The 24,091-nt window shown below is 42.9% G+C and overlaps 1 protein-coding gene across 1 annotated transcript in view; it reads left to right on the forward strand.

Moving 5' to 3' along the window:
* NECAB3 (N-terminal EF-hand calcium binding protein 3) overlaps positions 1-24,091 on the forward strand; it is a 176,054-nt gene that overhangs the window by 143,141 nt on the left and 8,822 nt on the right. Inside the window, exon 11 of the mRNA XM_088480807.1 lies at positions 16,115-16,192. Within this exon, the coding sequence (XP_088336933.1) occupies positions 16,115-16,192 (78 nt within the window). The remainder of the gene's footprint in view (positions 1-16,114; positions 16,193-24,091) is intronic.

The raw sequence follows: 24,091 nt of genomic DNA on the forward strand, positions 1-24,091 counted from the left end.
CAGTGCTGCTGCCTTCCGTCCCCGGCGCCCGCTCCTCGGAACTATGCATTGCGGGACCCGTACGACGCTGGAGGTGGAGCGCCGATCAGCGGCGCTCCATCTCCATAGCAGTGCCTGGAATGGCCCGGGGACAATGGAGCCAGGTGCCCCCTTAAGGGCTGGAGCCTGGTGGCAAATGACTCCATTGTCTCTGGGAGTTCCGCCACTGTTTACACCTCCACATACCTGTCCCACATCATTTACCGTGTACACTACCACATACAGTACCTGTTCCACATAATTTACACCACCACACACAGTACCTGTCCCACATAATTTACACCTCCACATACCTTTCCCACATCATTTAACCAACAGGTTCTCAAACTCAGGGCCTGATTCAGAGGGGCCGGCTATTTAAATTGAGCGCTCACTCTTTGCGGTCTGTTGACGCCTCTATGTCTGAGCGAGTGAACGAAACATGCGCTCGCTATTTTGGAAAGACGCCCCCTGGCCGGTCGCATCATACGTCATCTCCGCTATTTATTCGATTAATCGAGTACATCGAAAGGCGTCTGAACTGCTCGTAGTGCTTGTGGTTGGATTTTCCTACCGCAATCATGCGCACAGTTCAGGCTAAGAGACAACCAAGTGACGTGGCCGATGACGCTGCTTTGTTAATTATGCACACCCTTAAAACGCCCGTTTTGACCGTTTGGCACGCCTGCGTTCGGATCACCACTCCCCGTTTTCAAGCACCTTCCCCTGTTACCACCCACAAATGCCTCATCCTGTCACTAAAACTAGCAGGCACTCACTATTTTGCAAGTGCACAATTTCCGACCGCAATGACTGGTTGGCGCATGCGCATTACGACCCATACGCATGCGCGGATGTGCGAACATCGCTCAGAGCGAACGAGCGGCCACTTACGAGCGGCTCTGAATCAGGCCCTCAGTCCTCAGGACCCCAAACAGTGCATGTTATTAAGGTATTCTTACAGAATCACAGGTGAAATAATTAGCTCCACCTGTGGATCTTTTAAAATGTGTCAGTGAGTAATGAATAAACCTGTGCATCTGCTGGGTGACCTGAAAAATGTCACCTGTGTGGGGGCCTGATTACCGAATTTGAGAACAACTGAAAAACTATCATTATGCTATTTAAAATCCTTCCAAGTGCATGATTATTCATTGGGAGGGGTGTACCAGAGGTCCCAACATTTTTACCTTAAAATAAAGATTTTCCCTACCTTTTCACATGCTCAGCGGAGTGCGCACAAAAAAAAAATGCAAATTTCCTCCGAAAAATCAATGCAAGATTGGAATTGAATTGCAAATGGAATTTGTGGTGCGAGTTTCCCGTCAGAGCGGCTCACAGAACCCAACTTATTGAATTGACCCCTAAGATTTGAACTGGGCTTTCTTTGTGGAGGGACACCTTTCCACATCTTCTACTCTCAGTCGGTTCTTGCTTCGTGTATGTACGTACAAGGAAATGTTCTATGATATAGTCCATAACGGTTACCTATCTCTTCATTGTAGATTTTTAATGGGTCTGTCGGAATTAGTATAATTGTTCTAAATGTTCTAGCCCTAATGCTACATTTTTACATTGTATGTGGGAATGTGTTCTTATACGACAATTCTGGACTGTAGTCAGTAGATTTGCCTCTATCTGTCTCTTGAATTATCTTCCGCTATCAGAAGAATGGGCAACATTGGGCATTCCTCCTGTTAATGTTCAATTGTTAGATGGAGGTAGAAATATGTTATTGATTGTCTCGGTGGTAGCCGGCAAATGTATACTACATGTGTGGACTGGTGGGGATCCTCCACCAATTTCGTTATTTAAGAATATATTGTTCTATGCCTTCCAAATGGATTGGCTTAAAACAACATTACATTAGAGAGGCAAAGACGGACTCTTTTTTCCAACTGTGGGAGGGATTTATTGACTCCCACTCATTGGATCCTAGATATCAGCTTTTTAATTGTTTTAGAATTTAGGTATGAGACGTGATTGTTGTTAGAGGACCCCCGCCGATTATGCTGCCCTCTGCTATCCAAATGCTTAGCTTACCATCGGGAGACTTTGATGGATGGGGTGGATTGCGGACCAAGTCTGGGTTGAAGGTGCTACTTTGTACCTCGATATCTTTTTGTTATCATTCTCTTATGTATCTAGTTTTACTGTGCTGTGGTCTGGTTGCATTTCTGTAATATCATTTTCACTACTAATTGCTTTTTTTTTTTTTCTCTTTTGCTCCAATAAATAAAGAAAAGTTTTTTTTTTAATAATAAATAAAAAAATCTAGTGACTGGTATACAATGCTTTTCCAGTATAATTGGTGGTATATTTACCTTAGCTGGATCTGCTGACATTCATACAATGCTAAGTACATATCAGTCATAAAGCAATTAAGTGCCTTTTAATCAGTGCTGACTGCAATCTAGTGGTTGGATGCACGCGGCAAAACGCATCAGTGACCTAGGTGATCCTCCACTTCAAGGTGCATCCATTATTCACCTCCACAAGCTCCTACGTGAATGGGGAGGATAAACAAATCTTAAGAGGTTCTACCACTTTAAAACTACCCGATTCACTGACCAAAACGTGTTATATTAAAATTCTGCTTGGTTTATTTGTTTATGGCTGAAGTTAATAATGAGAGTCAGAAGATAATGAAACTGTTTATATAACATATACGATAATACGTTTGTGTGGGTTAAAGTTTTATTTTTTACACTGGGCAGAAAAGCTCTGCCAAAGAGCTACTGAAACGTGCTAAATTCAGGTAAAGAATGAGACCCCATCTCCATCTGCTCTGAGCAAGAGCAGAATTCCTTTTGCTAAATGAATGTTCCCTATTTACCCTTTTATCTAATTCAATAACCTTGCTCCACAAAATATCATCTTGTATTTGCACTACTCCACAATAGTGTACACCAGGGTACTTAGGGCCTGATTCAGAGCTGCTCGTAAGCGGCCGCTCGTTCGCTCCGAGCGATGTTTGCCCAACTGAGCATGCGTACGGATCGTAATACGCATGCGCGAACCAGTCAGTGCGGCTGAAAATCATTTGTTCGCTAAATAGCGAATGCCTGCTATTTTGAGTGACAGAATGAGGCGTATGTGGGTGGTAACAGGGGAAGGTGCTTGAAAACGGGGAGTGGAGATCCGAACGCAGGCGTGCTTAAAGGTCAAAACGGGCGTTTTAAGGGTGTGCATAATTAATACAGCAGCGTCCTTGACCACGTCACTGGGTTATTTTATAGCCAGAACTGCTCGCAAAATTGTAGTAGCAAAAACCAACCACAAGAATAGCGAGCAGTTCATACCCTGGTCGATGTACTCGATTAATCTAATAAATAGCGGACATGACGTAGGATGCGAGCGGCCAGGGGGCGCATTTTTTCAAAAAACGACCGCAAGTTTTGTTCGCTCGTTCAGACATAGAGGCGTGAACAGACCGCAAAGAGCGAACGGTTCATTTGAATTGCCACCCCTATTTTCTGAACGAGCGAGCGCAAATAGCGTTCGGCTCTGAATCAGGCCCTTAATCCTTTCTTGGCTATGAATCTTGATCTTGCAGAGATTTGGGGTCCCCTGATGACGGGCTTCAAGCTTAAATGTTTTGATCAAAATATGACCAAAATCCCCATCCTTTTATTTGCTAGATACACCCTGATTTGCAGTAGTTTATTGTTAGCGCTTCATAACAAAGTATTTCAGCACAGAGAGCAGACAATTGCTACCTGTATGTACGGAGGTGCAGACTGCCTGACCTATCAGAAGTAAGTCATCTGTTGATTTTCAGATAATGTGGATTTTCAAGTCCCAGTGGGTTGGGGGGTTGCCAGGTCATACTGGGGGAATCTACAGCTTCACAAAAACTGCCATGATTCTTCCCTGTTCTAGTTGCATTATTTAAACCAATTGTTATAACAAATCCATACTAATTATTATTATTATTACCGGTTATTTATATAGCGCACACATATTCCACAGCGTTTTACAGAGAATATTTGGCCATTCACATCTGTCCCTGCCCCAGTGGAGCTTACACTCTATATTCCCCATAACATGCACACACACATACACACTATGGTAAATTTTTTGTGGGGAGCCAATTAACCTACCAGTATATTTTTGGAGTGTGGGAGGAACCGGAGCACCCGGAGGAAACCCACCCAAGCTCAGGGAGAGTATACAAACTCCACACAGTTAGGGACATAGTGGGTATCGAATCAATGACCTCAGTGCTGTGAGGCAGTAATGCTAACCATTATACCATCTGTGCTGCCCAATCTAATCTATAACAATACATTTTAGTATCCTGTATATTAGGCGTTTCAGTATAAAGGTTTTACAGTGTCTTACATCTTAATCAAGGAAACTTTAAAAAAAAAAAAAAAAAACGAATTCTTCCTGCGTGTATTCTTTTAAATGTGTCCTCATTTATTGTTTAACATTCATTAAAGTTTGCAACTGAATAAGAAAAAAAAAATCGGCTATTATGATCAGTTAGATGTTCAACAAGGAGAATACGGTATGTTCTCGGCAACCGTGACTCAATGTTTTCACGAATTGTGTTCAGACAAAAGCCTTGTCAGAAAAGCTCCTTTGTCACTGAACCTTTGAGAGATGTCACAGGTGAAAGGAGCAGATCTAAAAATATATATATAGATAGAAATCTCATTATATAATACATTTCTGGCTAAATCTTTCCTGCAAGGGAACGCTGTGTATTGTTACAATAAGTACATACAGTTATCTTAAGGTGGCCACACACATAGCGATCTGCACACGATCAGCCGATGTGTACGATTTCTGTACGATTTCCCTTGAAACTCTCCCCAGCAGCTCTGCACACGATCTGCAAACAATTTGGTATCCAATATTCATACGATCTCTCCTGCATCCAGACTTTCACAGTGCATCGTGTCCTAAATTGTCAGATCTGCTCTACTGCAGGGCAGATCTGAAGATGCGATGTGCGACCAGCGGGGACGCACATCGCATCGTGATCGTGAGTGGGGACTCACGATTTACTCAGGATTTGGCCATATTTTACACGATCTGTCGTTCCAATGTGTCGGAAACGGCCAGATCCGGTAAAATATCGCTATGTGTGTGGCCAGCATTACTCTGTAACACACAATAAACGGGTAATGTTTGTAGAAATAATGATCTTATTATTTTATTTTAAAAAGTATTAAATGTGTGTTAGATACACTTAAAGAATGTTCTTTAATGGTGTTAATTGGAGTTGACATACTAGTACAAACTACAAAGTTATATACGGTAGGTTCTAAATAGTTTGTGGATTTTTCTTAGCATAAAATGAGATAAACCAGATTGTTTTGCTACAACAAATGTGTTACACTCAGGCTATGCTGACCCTCTGCCGAGGTATTGTAAGACGTGGACCCAGGTTGGGAAAGGAACAGGAGACGAGGGGCCTGGATAAATGACTTCCTCATCCACTAGTACCGGATGTTGGCTAGACCTGACCAAAGGCACGGAGTCTAACTTACTGGGAGATGTTCACCAGTGACCCCTCCAAGCGGGATTTGGCTTTAAACTGCACCCAGCAAGCAGGTCGCGGCCCTTTGGTCAGGTATCCGGCACAAGTGGGAAATGGAAGAACACTATCACAAGGAAAGCACAGGAAAAAGATACTGGAAGTTTGTACTGGGGTGAGGTATTGAGTACACACTCTGTTGACCCAGACGCAAGGCTAACACAGGAGAATGGCACTAGGAGATTGTACTTGGATGTCATACTAAGTACATACGCTGCGGCTTCAGATGCAGACTTGACACAGGAGAATGATTTTATAAGATGGTACTTGGATGATGTACAAAGTACACACACTGTGGCTTCAGACGCAGAACTGGCACAGGAGAATGGTATGATGAGATGGTACTTGGATGATGTACTAAGTACACACACCTTGGATAAACACTAGGAAGTCACTTGGAGCAATGGAGCTTGGGACCTGGAACGCTGCAACAGCAAGTATTCACTGGAAGTAACAACGTTGTACAGGCAACTTCCTGTTGTCCAGAGCCTGGCTAAATACCCTAAGGTAGCAGTCCATTGGAGGATAGTGTCAGATGACAGCAACCAATGCTACCATTGGGTAAAGGGCTAATCAGGATATAGACTGTAATGGATGCATCCATGATGGTAACCGCTGTGTCTCTCAAGACCGGGCTGCAGGAGAGGCGGTTGCTTGCAGGTCCTGGCATGCGGCTCCAAAGCCACATGTGCAACTACCTCCTGAGGCCCACCCTCCTTGGCAGCCTCTCCTCGTCACCCCCTCAAGTCCAGCACCCGGGGCACATGCCCTGTTCACCCAGATATCCTATTTGGTGCAAAGGTTATTTATTACTGGCTTATACATGTTATAAGATCCACAGGTGGTGCTAATTATTTCATTTGTGATACTGAAAAGGACATGCAGCTCTAGTAAAATTCTATTCTATTACTGTTTCTATTGTGGTCATGGTGTGGGCTGGGGAGGGGGGTTTCCAGGCAGATGGAAACCGCCCCTGCGTTTGCCTTTGTGATGTAATACTACCTCTTATAAGTTTGTGTTGCAAAGGACAGTTCACTGCCATAGGAATACATTGGGATGTTTTAATTGGTCAGAGTATGGGAATAGCTCTCCTTTTGCCAAGATTGAGAGGGGATACCTACATGGAGTGAACAGGAGCCTTTCCTTGTTCTGGTAGTGGATTCTTTTTTCACTACCAGCCTAGTCTAAAAGCCTAATGCTGTTTATCAATCTTTCTACATTTTTCTTTTAACAAAAACATACAGGAATAGGATGAAATTGTGGGATGATTTATAAAACACATCAAAACTAATGCATAGAAATACTGTGCTATCCCTCCCCCCCCCCCCAAAATAAAACCCTTCAGATGGTGCCCATCAGTTTCAAATGCCATCCAACCCGCCTCTTGGTGTTTTTACCCCATGGTCTCCAGAGTATCCATTTCCAGGAAACACAAACTTGGGTAGCAGCAAGTGATGCCAACATACTGTTCATTATAATAAATATTATTTTGATGTAATTTAGCTATACTATTAAGGATTCTGGATTCTAACCTCTATACACTCCTGCCTATACCTTCTAATATCCTGCCTATAAACCTCTAAGGTTGACGCAATTTGCGTACGCAGTCATACATTAAATAAAGACTCATACCTTGAACCTGTGGTTGCAAAGCACAAAGTATTATTCAAGTAAAAGTACAGTCAGTTACACGCTATGATCTAAGTACAATTTAGCGCAAAGAAATTATACAGACCCAAGTACAGTTATACATACGCAGGCGCTCTGGACCAGATCCCGGCATCAGCAAGATAACCTCCGTCAATCAGCAATCAGCAAGAAAACTTGAAACCCAGGGTGAGAGCACACATATTTATACCCCCCCAGAAATAGACAACACAATAGAAAGGCTTGTTGCTGATGCCATTGGTTCCCAAGGGGGACGCATCTGTTACAGAGCATTTAACAGGTTGGTTCAAATGGACACAGAACAGCCTCTAACAGCTTGTTGCCTCCTCTATTTCCCCTGCATGCACAAAAATACATTTTGGTTCTTTATGTCTTTACGGTCCATAAGTTGCGAACGCATGTTCCGATCTTCACACCGTTGATACCGGGAAGCTGTGGATAAAGTGCTGATCAGTATAATATCAAACATGGCTTACTTATAATGTATTAAACCTTAGATACCAAAATAGTCTTTATTTCACAGCATTTGTAATAAATGAATAAAACTTGAATCTTTTACTTTATAGCTAAGGAACCTTTTGTGTAAGTGTGCATTATGTAAGTATCAGGGTTATGTGAAAAGACGCTAGTTAGGTTTATCTGATTTGGGGCAGATGTGCACGCATGCAGCTAATAAACAGCGTTCGCATACAGGATATTGTGCATTCGCTACTGAGCATCATGTTAGCTGCTCAACTGTGTGTAATGTGCGGTGTTCATGCATGAGATTCCATACACATATATATATATATGTGTGTATACATACATATATACATATACATATATATATATATATATATATACACACACACACACATATCTCATTCCTTATTTACAGTTTCAAACTGTAATGCAAATGTGTTACCCCCAGCTGTGAAGCCGGGGCCATTCTGTCTGGGTGTGGGACTAAAACCTGTTTAGGATTCAGACAAATTCAATTGTGTAGATCAATGCCTGGCTTATATTACAATTGCCACAACTATACTTGTCTACATACAGGGATTCCCAATTTGTATGTAAAACACTCACAGTATTCAGGTGCATTGTCTATTCTATTTACTTTTTCTCAGGGGCTGTTCTTCCAGTTGCCCTTGGTAGATTATCAAAAACATTGCCATCTGTACTTAGCTGGTGAGTTGTAACTTAAAATGGCGCTGGTTGCAAAATGGCGTCTTGCAGATTCTTGTTTCTAAAATGGAGTCTAGCTGTCATTCGCAAGATGGCGTCGCGCACGCTAATTTCTATGCTGATTTAATCTCAGCCACTGATCCAGCTTGGACAGTCCACCCTTTGATAGCGAACGACATGCTATCACATCCTGATGTTAAAATTAATTTTAGGCATACATACGTATATTACTTAATGTTATTAGGGGTTGGCACAAGGTGGTTCTTAATCCATCAATAATGTGTCTCTAGGAGGGGACACAAAACTACCATTATACGCACACTGCGGACCTTGGGAGATCATGTGAAAGATGTGGGGATGCACCAGTCCTATAAAGGTAGTCTTGAAGGGAAATTGAGACTTTACATTATCTGAGGTGTTTCAAAAGTAACATTTCAATAATACATTCTATGCACATCTAAATATAATACATTAGATGATGGTATTTCCTAGTTCAGGGTTGTAATGCAGTTCTATATTTACCTCAGTATTCATATTGCCATTACTGACCACCATCATAATTTTGTTCTTTCGTCTTACTCTATTTTTAAATTTTCCACACTTCAACACAATAGGAACATACTGGACACATAGGCCAAATACTATGATGACAATCAGTATAAGGATCAAGAATTTGCCAATGCTGGCGATCACTTCCTGGACCCATACCCCTAGGCCTGAGAACCATTTCACTGCGTTCAACTATGAGACCCATCCTATTTTCTCCCCTACTTCAGCCACTGAAGCATTATGGTTCTTACGAAACTCCCATTTTAGCTGCAGAATTTCGTCCATCTTCCGGTCTATCACCTCTTTGGGGTCGCTGGTATCATTGGTGACATAGGTGCAACACTTCACTCCAAATTGGGTGGCCAAAGTTACACAATACCCTCCAGTAACAGCAGTTAAATAATTTAACACTAGTCTGTGTTGCACCAGTTCTTTCTTGTATGCTTGCAATTCTCTCCCTGTATACCTGAATGTGTCATCATACATCTCGGTGACATTATCTATTAATTTAGCAAGTTCCTGAATATGTCTAAAATTGAATGTACCCCGAGCGATTCTGGTGGGATCCAGTGCGACTAAAACTTGGAAGCCAGTTGTCTCAATAATTAACTGAGTGGCTTTATGGATGTCACCAGGTATCATATTTTGTTTGCCTCTGTGTTCATACTGCGTGTGAAGATATGGTGATGGTGTGTTTTTATAGATACCAAGCATTTCAACATGTGTGAGGGTCATAACTTCTGGGACTACTCTTCCCAGGTAACACAAACCTTCGGAACTCGGGGAGAGCCACTTATACGCCTTTCTTCCACATATAAAATACACATTATCGGGGAGAACATAAGGAATAGTATGCATCATTATCATTAAACACAGTTCCCTTGCAAACAATCCTATCTCAGGGTCTTCCATCTGGTACATGCAAGTCTCTGTTTGTATTATTTTTGCACAATAACCATCTGGTACCTTACCAATAATTTCTTTGGTGGAACTCAATGTGTACCGGTACCTAAAATGTTCCCCACTAGATTTAATTGAGCGTAACAGATCATGGTTTATGGACTCATTATCAGCTCTCTGTGAGAAGGTCATCGTCTGGTTATTCCCCGTCACTTCCCAACTCCCGGGTTTATTGGGATTGGTTATGTTTAAACAGAAAAGTGATCTATCTACTTGGAATTGATAGAGTTTGAAATTAGGTGGTTTGAATGAGAGGAATTTTCCATCCAATGTTTTCCCTTTTTGTAATTCTAAAATTTCCGTGATATTCAGCGGAAATGGCACCAACCCTACGTTATGCTGTCCCTGTGGCACATGTGAACACACCCAGCAATCAGTTTGATTTAACACTTTGCCTACCATGCTATGATAATCCTCTAAAGGATATCCACCCCAATACGGGTTATATTTAGGCTGGCACCGTTGAATACAGTTCTCATCTACTAAGGACCCACAAAGGTCACAAATACAGTAATCTTCAGACGATAAACCTCCACACCGTCCCCGAGTATCCGAAATTATAGCTCTCTTAACAATAACAGTACTAAGATTGGTCAGACACTCCCCTGACCACTCCATCGGCACTGCCATCAGCTCCCATCTCCTCTATCGGTCCTCCATCACAGAAACTGGGTATCCCCAAACAAACCAAGATGACAGAAACTCTGGAAGAAGAATACAAAAATGAACCCCACAGAACAATCCCTTGCTGCGACACTGATCTGCAGTTTTCTTTTAGCTAAGGTTTCTCACTGTCACCTTTTTAATCCTCCCGGCATAAGCTCGCAATCGACAGGTCCACGTTATCGGCCTCGTCTCCGCCTTGTATCTCCACCGGTTGGTTAACCTCCCTATAGTGAGTGGAATGGACCCACGTATCTTCCCCGCCCACCCTTTGAGGATGTGGTACTTTGTCAACAACGTCAGATATGGACCTTTCCACCGATCAGTCAAACAACCTGAGCTACAAAAAATTTGGATCATAACAAATTCTCCAGGTTTAACATTATGAGAGTTTGCTTCAGTCATGTTAGTTAATAACATTTTCAATTTCTGTTGTTCTTACTCATCTTCGTGAGACACTGCACAGTAATCTCCTTATCATATTTTCACATGAGGCTGCCTGTTAAACAGTATCTCAAAGGGGGACAGGTAGACAGATGGTCTGGGATGATCTTGATATTAATACCCATCACCTTACACAGGTTATAGAAGACATTACTTGTGAAATGAGTATCCCTTCTACATTCAATTATTCTAGGGATACTGTATTTGTACACAAATTCCTGCAATTTAAATTCTGTTATCAATATCTACTGCTCAAAATATTGCCTGGGCCCCTGGGTTGGACAGTATTCCGAGTATTTGACCTTAGCCTGGCATGGCTGCCGTTTGTCCTTAGCGACCTTGTGTCCTGTATGTGAGAGATAAAGCACAACAGTTTAATATCATTTAAACATGACCTAAATACAACAATAAATCATCCACATTTTACATTAGAACAGATCCATTGGCAGGTTGGAAAGATTGTAAACAGTCATATAAGGCCTGGGAGAAGATACTGGCATTGTCTATGAACCCATGGGACACTCGTGTCCATGTGTAGTCTACACCTCCTCCTAGGTGGGAAAAGAAAGATACTGACACTCAGGGTGTTAGGGCACAGGGAAGAAAGCAGCACAGAGATTGGGTATTAGTTACATCAATTACCATTACCAGTTTTTCCCTAGTACTTCCCGTCAACCTGTCTATCTGCAGACCACAAGTATGACCCGACTCCTAGCGTTGGCTCCCACTCTCCAATAAAGCATTAACGGCCACAATTGGAGCTGGTGCCTGATGGACATTTGCTGGTCTCTGTGCATATCCCTTATGGGGATATCCAGGTACTCCCTGGTTTGGGGGTCCTACCCTCTTTGCCGTGCAGCTCTTACTTATGTGTCCTGGCTGGTTGCAATTAAAACACTTTCGTGGGAAGGATTGTTGTGTGGGTTGAGCAGGAGAGAAAGGTGGTGGGTATGGGTAATGATATTGAGGAAAAGGATATTGTGGGAGGTATGGAGCTTGTGGGTAGTATGGGACTTGTGGTTGTGTAGGGTAAGTGGGATAAGGCTGTGTTTGCTGTGGTGTAGGATTAGTGAGGGCGTATAACTGTTCAGGTGAAAGTGTGTGTGTGGCTGCAAGTGTGTCTGCTGGCTGTGATGTTAACGTCATTCCTTCCAGAGCTTGGATACTGACAGCCATTAGTTTCTTGCTCTGGGTCTCTCTCTTCTTTGAGATGTTTTTATCATGTTCTATGGCAGATTCTATGAGGGTATCTATTGTGACTCCCCTCCAGCCAGGCTGTGAGGTCTGAACTCGGGTTTTTTAGGTTCTCTTTAAGGCCATCCATGAGTATGGTGACAATCATTCCCCTGTGGTGAATGCTATCTTTAATATTCTCTAACCCTGTGTACTGGGTGATAGCCTGCAGAGCCCGGTCGCAATAATCTTCTGCAGATTCACTCTCCTTTTGCTTTATGGTGAAAATTTTGTTCCAGTTAACTACTACTGCAAAATATATATGCCCAATTGAGTTACAATGCGGGAAATGTTACTTTGGTTTACTTGGTCTGTTAAGGGAAGTCATCATCCAATACACAATCCGTGATAAATTTTGTCACGTCGATATTGCGTGGTAGACAGTCCCTTAACACCACTCGCCAGTCTTTATTAGTTGGCTCATGAGAACTACCCAAATTCCTCAAAAAATCGTTGACATTTGGCTAGTTCCTTTTTGGGATTGGGGAAATCATTTATGATGGAGTTTAGTTCTGCCCTTGTCCAAGGACAATGCATTACCACTTCCCTCGTGGGCACTACACCGTTCGCATCTACATTTCCATTCGGAACAGTTATTGTCCGAATGGGATGCAGACCGGCAGCGCTGCTACCTTTGACCTTGTTACCTGGCTGGGGGTTTAATCTGTTGCTGCTACGTATGGTATTAACAACTTCCTCTACGGGTGCAGAGGGTGTTAGCACTTTCCTTGCTGTTACTGATGGAGATGGCGGCACCACTCGTGATTGTCGTGGTACAGCATCTATCATTTGTACAGCATGGGAAATGGTAGACATTACAATAGGCTCATCATCCACATCATGAACATTTTCTTTATGGTTGCTTAAGAGAGGGTACAAATTGCTTGTTACATTTTTATGGGATTTTCGATAACTGTACTTGCACCCCCATCCACAAAAGGTGGCGGTGGTGCGCGTGAACTGCTGACGATACCTTCCGCACCGCTACGTTACTGCACGTGCATGCCATTTTGTGGCTCGCACGCATTGCAATCCAGCGCCGAGGGTGTATTTGCTGGCAATGCGCTCGCAACGCTAGTTTGTGTCGCTTGCACATTTTTAAGCCACGCATCCCCTTCATGCTGCCACAATTTTAAACATTCATAATATTTTACCTTCTTACCTCGAGACCGCATCAGACTGATGTGGTCCCGGACATTATCCAATACATCTTTATCAAAACTACCAATTCTGGGAAACGGTCTAACACTCTTCATCGTTATTTTAAACCATACGTCACAATACCTTATTGCATAAGTACCGTACTTAGTATGCATAATACGACGGGCCGATCCAAGCGGCGTCTCCATTAGCAGCACATTATTGTCTAACATTTCTATTGTTTGCGTGGCTCCCATCTTGGGACAACTCCTACGTTTTTCAATAAAAATTTAAACTGGTGAAAGACAATTAAGATACTTTCACTTACCTGCGAACGCCTTGGAAAAAGTTGATTTCGTCCACCCTCCCACCAGCTCACAATCACAATCTAACCAAGATTATGCGGTTCAATTATAGTGTTCAAATAAGCCTAACCGATCACACACATTGATTACTGAACGCTATAATCACGCTGGGGGCCGAACCCTAACAAAAATAACAACCCATACACCTGCTTTGTGTAAAGTAAACTGTAAGCTGCTACCGAGTCACTAGGCCAACTCCTGCGCCTAGCACTTAAGGGTCCTACGATACCCTTAACATTTAGCTCCCGTGTTACACCCTAAACAAACACTCACAGTTACACACTTTTTTCCTGCGCAGAAAAATACACGTTAACTCAGTTATTGGCAACAATTGAAAAATTTAAACCTCAACTGCTTTGTTTAAACACGTGGCAGCACAACCGGAAATACGTAAACGCTATTGTGCGACCAGTCGCATACACAATAATGCGACTACTACACAACCGTATGACTTACCCTTAGCTGCGTACGCAAAAGTGTGTCTTTATCGTGCGCGCAAAACTGCGGCGCCCCCTTTTAGCGTAAAATACTATCAACAAAGGAAAACAATCTTTTTCCTTTCTTGTCCCTGGATTCTAGTCAGCGTACCTTGACTCACACGATAACGGATAGCGATCTCTCAGCATAGAGTGGTTGCAGGGAAAACTGCGTGTGGCCACTATCCACCCTTTGGTGAGATATCGATAACCGTATTTTATCGTGTGAACAGGTAAGTGACTTCACTATGAGCCCCCAACTAAGGATTCTGGATTCTAACCTCTATACACTCCTGCCTATACCTTCTAATATCCTGCCTATAAACCTCTAAGGTTGACGCAATTTGTGTACGCAGTCATACATTAAATAAAGACTCAGACCTTGAACCTGTGGTTCCAAAGCACAAAGTGTTATTCAAGTAAAAGTACAGTCAGTTACACGCTATGATCTAAGTACAAGTTAGTGCAAAGAAATTATACAGACCCAAGTACAGTTATACATACGCAGGCTCTCTGGACCAGATGGCATCAGCAAGATAACCTCCGTCAATCAGCAATCAGCAAGAAGACTTGAAACCCAGGGTGAGAGCACACATATTTATACCCCCCCAGAAATAGACAACACAATAGAAAGGCTTGTTGCTGATGCCATTGGTTCCCAAGGGGGACGCATCTGTTACAGAGAATTTAACAGGTTGGTTCAAATGGACACAGAACAGCCTCTAACAGCTTGTTGCCTCCTCTATTTCCCCTGCATGCACAAAAATACATTTTGGTTCTTTATGTCTTTACGGTCCATAAGTTGCGAACGCATGTTCCGATCTTCACACTGTTGATACCGGGAAGCTGTGGATAAAGTGCGGATCAGTATAATATCAAACACGGCTTACTTATAATGTATTAAACCTTAGATACCAAAATAGTCTTTATTTCACAGCATTTGTAATAAATGAATAAAACTTGAATCTTTTACTTTATAGCTATGGAACCTTTTGTGTAAGTGTGCATTATGTAAGTATTAGGGATATGGGAAAAGACGCTAGTTAGGTTTATCTGATTTGGGGCAGATGTGCACGCATGCGGCTAATAAACAGCGTTCGCATACAGGATATTGTGCACTCGCTACTGAGCAACTGTGCGTAATGTGCGGTGTTCATGCATGTGTATATATATATATATATATGTGTATACATATATATATATATATATATATATATATATATACACACACACACACATACACACACACACACACATATCTCATTCCTTATTTACAGTTTCAAACTGTAATGCAAATGTGTTACCCCCAGCTGTGAAACCGGGGCCATTCTGTCTGGGTGTGGGACTAAAACCTGTTTAGGATTCAGACAAATTCAATTGTGTAGATCAATGCCTGGCTTATATTACAATTGCCACAACTATACTTGTCTACATACAGGGATTCCCAATTTGTATGTAAAACACTCACAGTATTCAGGTGCATTGTCTATTCTATTTACTTTTTCTCAGGGGCTGTTCTTCCAGTTGCCCTTGGTAGATTATCAAAAACATTGCCATCTGTACTTAGCTGGTGAGTTGTAACTTAAAATGGCGCTGGTCGCAAAATGGCGTCTTGCAGATTCTTGTTTCTAAAATGGAGTCTAGCTGTCATTCGCAAGATGGCGTCGCGCACGCTAATTTCTACGCTGATTCCGTCTCAGCCACTAATCCAGCTTCAACACTATGATGTAATATAAAATGTTACTACTTTAATAAGACTGACACTGGGTCACTAATTTAGCTGATCTTCTATAAAAAAAAAAAGTGTTTTATGTTTCTTTGTGTTATTGTTATAGCATTGCATTTTGTGAGTGACATTTAATACTGTAATCTGTTTTATTCAGTGTATCTGCCCTGAAGCTTCGTTCCCAGTCATGCTATACATTGTATGAGATATGGAGGGATGATGAATCATGGATAAGGTAAGTGTGACATAATTTCTGCACTACAAAAATGGTTAAAATAAACTACTCAGTATGTACCAGGACTACATGTTGAGTCCTCCTCATCCCTATTCTGCCTTTGTAAACATAGGGAATTGCAAGTGTAAGGTGCAACCAAATCCAGACACAAGTTTAAGTCTATCTTAACTAGGGTTACTACCCGTCCAGGATTTCTCCAGACAGTCCGGAAATGTCAAGATCTGTCCAGAGTCCAGAGGCTAGCTCATCCCTTATGTGTGGTGTCTGGAATTCACTGGCCTTCATGCAGCTTTGCCACTGCCTGCCCATGACACACCTTTGCCTGCAGCATACCTACTGGCCTGCCTAAGTCAATCCTACTGCCCAGCCTGCTTGAGGTCCTGAGCCAGGAAGTTGTGGACTCATGAGAGAGATTTTGCAGTAAGGAAGGGTGCTATGAGGCATAGGGGTATGAGAGGGCTCTGGACTGGCATATAAAGTGGCATGAGGGGGCTCTGGGATGGAATAGAATGGGGCACAAGGGGACGGGCATATAAATAGGCATACGGGGGTCTGAGGCATATGAAGGGGCATGAGGGGAATCTGAGGCATATAAAGTGCAGATTTGGATACACCAACTGTCTTAGAATATTAAAGTGAAAAGATGTTATCCCTAATCTTAGTGCATATGCGTGGTACAGGAATGCCTATTTTACACACAAAAACAAATTCATACTAACTCTATATGAGCCCCACACTCACCATTCTCTCAAATCTGTCATCCCTGGAAATAATGTTATCTTGTAAATGTAATGTTGTATAGCAACATGGGTTGCAGTAATTACACTTGTGAATTGGTCTTGATCCCAAACCTTTTCTACTTGGAGCATTGCTTATGTGATTGGATCCTACTAGTACCAAGGCAGCAGGCAGTACACTGTGCTGCTTTGCTGTATATGGGTATAAAGAGTCTTTTTCACTCTTAACCATAAAGTTTTTGGATTTATCATAGAAATTCTTGTCATGTGTTCTTTTAGTGGCAGTCTCTCCTTGTGTATTGAGAGCAGTGGTAGTAACCCAAACTTTCAAGCGACAAGAGATCACATATGGACACTTCCAAGTTAAATCCTGAAGAATTAGCATTAGGTGTAGAGTGATTTTGTTTCCATCCCCCTATTCATCATCTACTCTGCCTATCATAGAAACCAATATACTAATACTGTATATAAAAATCATGTAACCCAGAGTGGGAGCAGGTAATAAGAGACACAGATGTTGTGCAGAGTGGAGGGGTCATGTTGGAAGATATTTTGATAATAGTGAAGATATGTATGCTGGTGCATTTCTGCTCATAGCCTTATATGTTAGTAAAAGTACTTTATATTGAATTTGGTAGAATAAAGGCAACCAATGTAGGGACTAATAGAGTGGAGCAGCAGTAGAAGAACATTTTGCATTAAACACATCTAACTTTTGCACTCAAAATAGACTGTAAGGGCAAAAGACTGATTAGGGGAAGCAGGAGTGTCGCTATCTTTTCTATCACCCAGGGCAAATACTCACTGCGCCCCCCCACCCCAGTGAATAGTAGTTATTGTCTGCCTATATGACTGCCATGTACTACAGACATCATTAGTGACCGCCATATACTTCAGACAGCATTAGTGACCACCATGTACTACAGATAGCATAAGTGACTGCCATATACTACAGACAGCATTAGTCACCACCATGTACTACAGATAGCATAAGTGACTGCCATATACTACAGACAGCATTAGTCACCGCCATATACTGTTGGAAGGTATGTGTATGCAGGTGTTGTTATCGCAGAGTTATGTAGGCACACACCAGTGGATGACTCAAACTATGAACAGCCCAGTTATTTAACCAGTGGTGTTGTTTCATTGATAAATAACAGGTACAGCCAAACTCACTGTTCCATGTACACTGGTAATGGAGCGGAGTGGGGTTCTGTACAGCTTATCAGTCAATGAATGTACTGTAAGCTGCAAATGGGTAGCTGTGCAGGATGCTGGAACAGCTTTATATGCAGGTATTAACCGGGTCTCTCATATGAGCTAGGTAAGCGATTACTGTCTCTTACCAAGTTACTCTTCACAGTAAAAAGAAAAGATGGCTGCTGCATATTCTCAGTAGTTATCTTGTTGCGCTTCTTGGAACAGGTCATGAAGCCTCCCTGGAGGGATAGGAAGTTGGTGTATGTGCAGTAACATACTCCTTTCAACATATACTACAAACAACATTAGTGACCACCATGTACAACAGACAGTCTTAGTGACTACCATACACTACAGACAGCATTAGGCATTAATGACCGTTAAATACTGCAGACAGCACTAGTGACTGCCATATATTACAGAGAGCATTAGTGACTACCATATACTACAGGTAGCATAAGTGACTGCCATATACTACAGACAGCATTAGTGACCATCATAAACTACAGACAGTATTCGTGAATGCCATATACTGCAGACAGCAGTAGTGACCATCATATAATGCAGACAGCATTAGTGGCTGCCATATACTACAGAGCATTAGTGACCGTCCTATACTGCAGACAACATTAGTGATTGCCATATACTACAGAGAGCATTAGTGACTGCCATGTACTGCAGGCAGCACTAGTGACCGTCATGTACTACAGACAGCATTAGTGACCATCATATACTACAGACAGGTTTGGTAGGGGTTGCCAGTAGTCGGGATCCCGACAGTCAGAATCCCAACAGGGTTAACATACTGACACTTGTTGGTCGGTATGCTAACCCTCCCCTTGTCCCTACCCTAACCCTCCCTTCCTGGTGCCTAACCCATCCTCCCCCCTAGTGCCTGGACCTAACCCCCCTCCCTGCACCCTAAACTTAACCCCTCCCCCTTAGTGCCTAACCCTAACCCTCCCCCTAGTGCCTACCATCATATATTACAGACATAATGGTTCCCATATACTACAGACTGACCTCACTCGGGGCCTGATTCAGACCCGGTCGCAAGCGCTGTGCCCTTTGCAACCGGGTCGATGGTGGCCCAGAGCACATGCGCACGACGGAGCCGGCTCCGTCGTGTGCATGCGCGAGACCCGGATAGCGATGGGCAATTTGTCGCTCCGGGTCTCGTACCAAAGGGGGCGTGCTGTCGATGTTGAGTGATGTCGATGTTCCCATGTGAACGCCTCCGTTTGGGGCCAGCCCCACTGACATCATGAGTGATGTCAGTGGGAGAGATTTCGGCTCTGTTAAAGCCGAAATCTCTCTGGGGTTTGCGGCAACGAGACCCTACCACAAGGGTCTCATCGCAAGCCCGATGGTCACGATGGTCTGACCATTGCGACCATTTTCCTGGCCGCTCGCTATAGCTGTGGGTGGTCATCCACAGCTATGCGAGCGACCAGGAGGCCGTCCTAAAAAAAAAAAATGGCCCTGATTCAGAGCGAGCACTCTGTCAGAGCATCCGGCTCTGAATCAGGGCCTCGGTCTCATTACGAAAAAAAAAAACGTAATCCTAATAAACACTTTTAAATCATTAAAATCTCCCTCACCCCCTTATTCTTAGTATTACCTACCATAAACTATTTCCAACCCCCATACCCCAACTTTCTGTTGGATATCTGCTGAATCTGTTCCGCACCTGCAGCAGCTACACAGCAGTGCCCATGAATCAAGTCCTGCTGAGGCTGCTGCTGTTAGTGAGGAGGAGGCGGGGAATTGCACAGACAGCAATAGGGTGCATGGCCCCTGGGAGGTGATTAATGTAGGCTAACCTTGCCCCAACCCTGCTCTCCCTGCTCCACTGCATCACACTCTTCTCCCCTTCTGGTAACCCCTCCCTCTGTCACCCGGGGTACATGATGAGCCATCTGACACCCAACCACCCCTGGCTGTCCCCCGAGGGGAGACCAGAAATTATATTCTCTAATGGGAGGTTTCTTGTATTTAACATAAATCTGGAAAATGCTGACTCAACAAACCAACTACTTATGTACCTTCGATCTACATTTGTGACTTTCACACTATACAGCACACATGATAGGAAGTACAAACTAACTAATTATCGTTGAGAGATGATTCATATACCAGTTTAACAGGTTTGCAACAGTAAAAGTCCTGAATATGCCAGTTTGTACACTTATTAGGAAGATTATTTATAGTATGACAATTGGGTCCACTAATGATAAATGGACTACTTATTGTGGAATACCATTGTGTTTGCTGCCACCCAGTGTACATATAGTTTAAGATTGAAATGACAACAGAAAATGATTCTTTTAAAAATATGCCCTCTGGGCTTTGCTGATCTTTCACACTTTCCTTTTGTATTTAATAAACAAACTCCTCCCACTTGTGAGATAATCTTTACTAAGTTTTTGTCAGTCATACCTTTTACACATAATCCAATGTTTATAGTAAATGTTTAGTAAAAATACCCCTAAGTATCAATAAAACTTACAATTTTTAGTAACAACTCCCCTTATGTGTACAAAAAATAATAATTCCTTAAACGTGCACACAAAAGCATGGTCAGTGTCACCACTGCATTCTCAAACAGCCAATCATAAGCAATCCATTAGTGTCTATCATCGTCGTTATCCACTGTGTGTACCTGGTGATGACCATCTGCAAATGAAAAGACTTTTACAGGCAAATTTGTTCCCATGTCATGGTACGCACAGTGACGTGAGGTCAATGGCTGGGGAGGCACACATGGAGATGGTTCTGAGTGCTGGGAGCCTGTCTCACTGTAACTCTCCCCTCATTACTCTAAACTTCAGTGTCCATTGATTCTCCTACCTGCATCACTGAACAATGCAATGCACTTCCTGGTCACGTGACACATTCAAGGTGTCCATCAGTGCTCAAGGCACGCCCCCATATTCAGAGGCATGCCTCTATTAGCTCTCTTTCTGTGCAGCTTACTGCACATAATGTGGCACCGTCCCCAACTTTGCAAGCAGTGTCAGACTAAACAGTAGCAACACTGAGCTGTTGCTGCCTCAGCTCTTGTCTCCCTGCAGTTCCAGGAAGCTCCACAAAGCTGGTGAATGTTAACTATAAAAATGATTACATAAACAAAGAAGTTTATAAGTTATAATATCTTCTTTGTATTATTCAAATCATTTTTATATCAAATCTCTGCCACCCCTGCCTACCCTAACTGCTCGTCCCTGGGTACGCACATGTTTGCAATTGTGCAAACACGCTGTTGCTGTACCTGACCCATGTTAGATCGCCCCTTCCCTATCCTCCATATATAGTATACTGTAGTACTTAAAAATTGACTGGCGCTGGTATTAAGTTGCTTAATTAACCTGAATCTTGAAAATTATGTGATTATTGAGAAAAAATATAAATACACCAAGTAGATATCTATTATAGAGATGTAATATTCAGTTTAATATATATCAAATGTGTTTCAAATACAATATCAGCAATAAATGTAGAACAATGTAATTCCATACACGTTAACTCATATATGGCATATATTACTCTATCACAGGGATGTACAATAAGCACCCCTCCAGGTGCTGTTGAAATACACATCACAGCATGCCCTGCCACTGTTTCAGCATGCCCTGATAGCAAAAACTGTGGCAGTACTTGCTGGTATGTGTAGTCCCACAGGAGTTGGAGGGCCGCTTATTGTCCAGCCCTGCTTCTACATACAATAATATTTAAATGGTTATAAGAAAACTTCTATGGAACAATCAGTCACTTTTACCTGGCCTGATTGTTCACTGTGTTTTTTTTTTTTATACCCATTTATTGTATGCCTTTATTTGAGGATTTATTGCTGGTATTGTATTTTAAACATTTCTTATATAGATTAATTTCAGAGGAGTTAAAGGTTAGTGGTCCTTCACCGAAAAACACCTTGTTATCTATATAATAAGCGAGAAAGTATGAGTATCTATATGTCTGTTTGTCCTTTATGCTCGGCCAGAGGTTTGTACCTAGCTCCCCACAATTTGGCATGGTGGTGTAGTTTGACCAGGATTAGGTTTTTGCCTCTTTGAACTTCATTACGGCCACATACTGCGTCACCGCCGGTGAGGGGGAGTGGAGAGGCCAGGATGTCCATCGGCTGATGGAAATTTCCTGGCCTATTTTGCTCATTGTGGCGGTTGGCTTGCCTGACTCCATGGTCACTCAGCCGGCCAAAGGGATTGCAGATGATCCGATGCTGCGTCCTTCTACACAGTTCGGAACAGTAATACTTGCAGGAGGCGTAACGCCTCCTGGTGCAGTACCATATAACAGCTATCACAGCTGCAATAGTATATCTGTCCGCAGCTGAATCACTCCCTCTATTCTGAAGTGATTTCTGAAACTCCAGTCAATTTGGAAGCCATACTCATACGCGCACACAGGGGGGGTTTAAGAGTACCCAGAAACCCCCCCTGACGGACCACATTTTTTTTTTAGAGACGGAGACAGCACTGTCTCCGTCTCTGCACTGATTGCGGCCGCGACGGAGCTGCCGCGGATCTACAGACCAAGTATACAGCTGCAGCGTTGCAGGTCAGGTAGCGTGCCTCTGTCATCCCTGCTGTGCTGTGATTGGCTGGCTGTGAGGGGGCGTGTTGGTGTAGCGGCATTAGGAGGTGGGGCAGCCGCTTGTCTTCCGGTGTATACCGTCATGCTGGGTGGGTGGTCAGGTTCCGTGAAGGCCGTTCTGGCGCAGCTGCTCTGGGTCTAGCTCAAGTCCAATGTCTTCACGAGGAGATCGCCGGGAAGGAGCTGCTACGCATGCCGAGCAGCAGCAACTCCGCTCACATGGGCCTCCGGCAGTGACGCACCTCTTTCCTCAGCCCATGGTAACCATACTGATGTTTATGTGTGTGTATGTATGCTATGCATAAGTATGCGTGTGTGTGTGTATATATGCTGTGTGTATGTATGAATGTAGGTATCTTGTGTGTAAGTATACTTGTGTGTATGTATATATGTAGGTATCTTGTGTGTAACTATACTTGTGTGTGTATGTATGCATGTATGCTTATGTGAGCGTGGCTGTGTGTACGCTGTGCATGAGTATGCTAAGTTGCGTGTGTATGAATGCTGTATATATATATATATATATATATATATATATATGGAAACCCCCCCTTAAAAATCCTGCGTTTGCCACTGCTAGGTGGAGGATTAGAGTTAGGCACTAAGGGGGGAGGTTTAGGTTTAGGGTGGAGGTTTAGGTTTAGGCACTAGGGGGGGATGGTTAGGTTTAGGCAGTGGGCAGGGAGGGGTAGGGAGAGGTAAGGATAATGACCGACACCTGCTGCTAATCGAGTCCTTTAGACTTCTTCCCAAACCCTGCTAAGCATCTTTGTGGACATCTGCTCCTTCTTTGTTTCCGTAGTAGACAAATCTAAAGACGTAGTGAGATGGATTAGTGTCGCTGCACGTGGGCATCTCAGTAAAGGAAAAGAAGTATATAGAAGAATGGCGTAGGGAAGATTAAACCACAGATGGTGAAATTAAATAAACTGAAATTAATATTATTTACATTTATTATTAAAAACCAATACTACTGACTGGCATCAAACTACATTCAAATGCAGAGTGTAATGCATATAATAAGTGTTTTACCGAATAATGGGCCTGATTCAAAATGGGTACCAAACTCAGTGGTTTGCGTACCACTCCGATATTAGAAAACCTGCATATGCACAAGATCTGTACTTTATACTGCTAGATCTCTCACAGTTCCCAAAAGCTGCAGCCCGAATGGCAGGTAGCAGCCCTTTTGGGGGCAGGTAGTGGGCGGGCCGGCCTCAGCTCCTGAAAACAGGAGAGCGTTACCCTCGTTTTTTGGGAGTGCCAAGCCCAGGGTCTGCGTCTACCGACACAGATTTCCTGGGCTCGGTTACGGAGCTGCCGATGGTCTCACAGAAGATCTGAT

The sequence above is a fragment of the Taudactylus pleione genome, unplaced genomic scaffold (genome assembly GCF_031769625.1).
Source record: "Taudactylus pleione unplaced genomic scaffold, aTauple2 ptg000256l, whole genome shotgun sequence".
NCBI classification, from domain to species: Eukaryota; Metazoa; Chordata; class Amphibia; order Anura; family Myobatrachidae; genus Taudactylus; species Taudactylus pleione.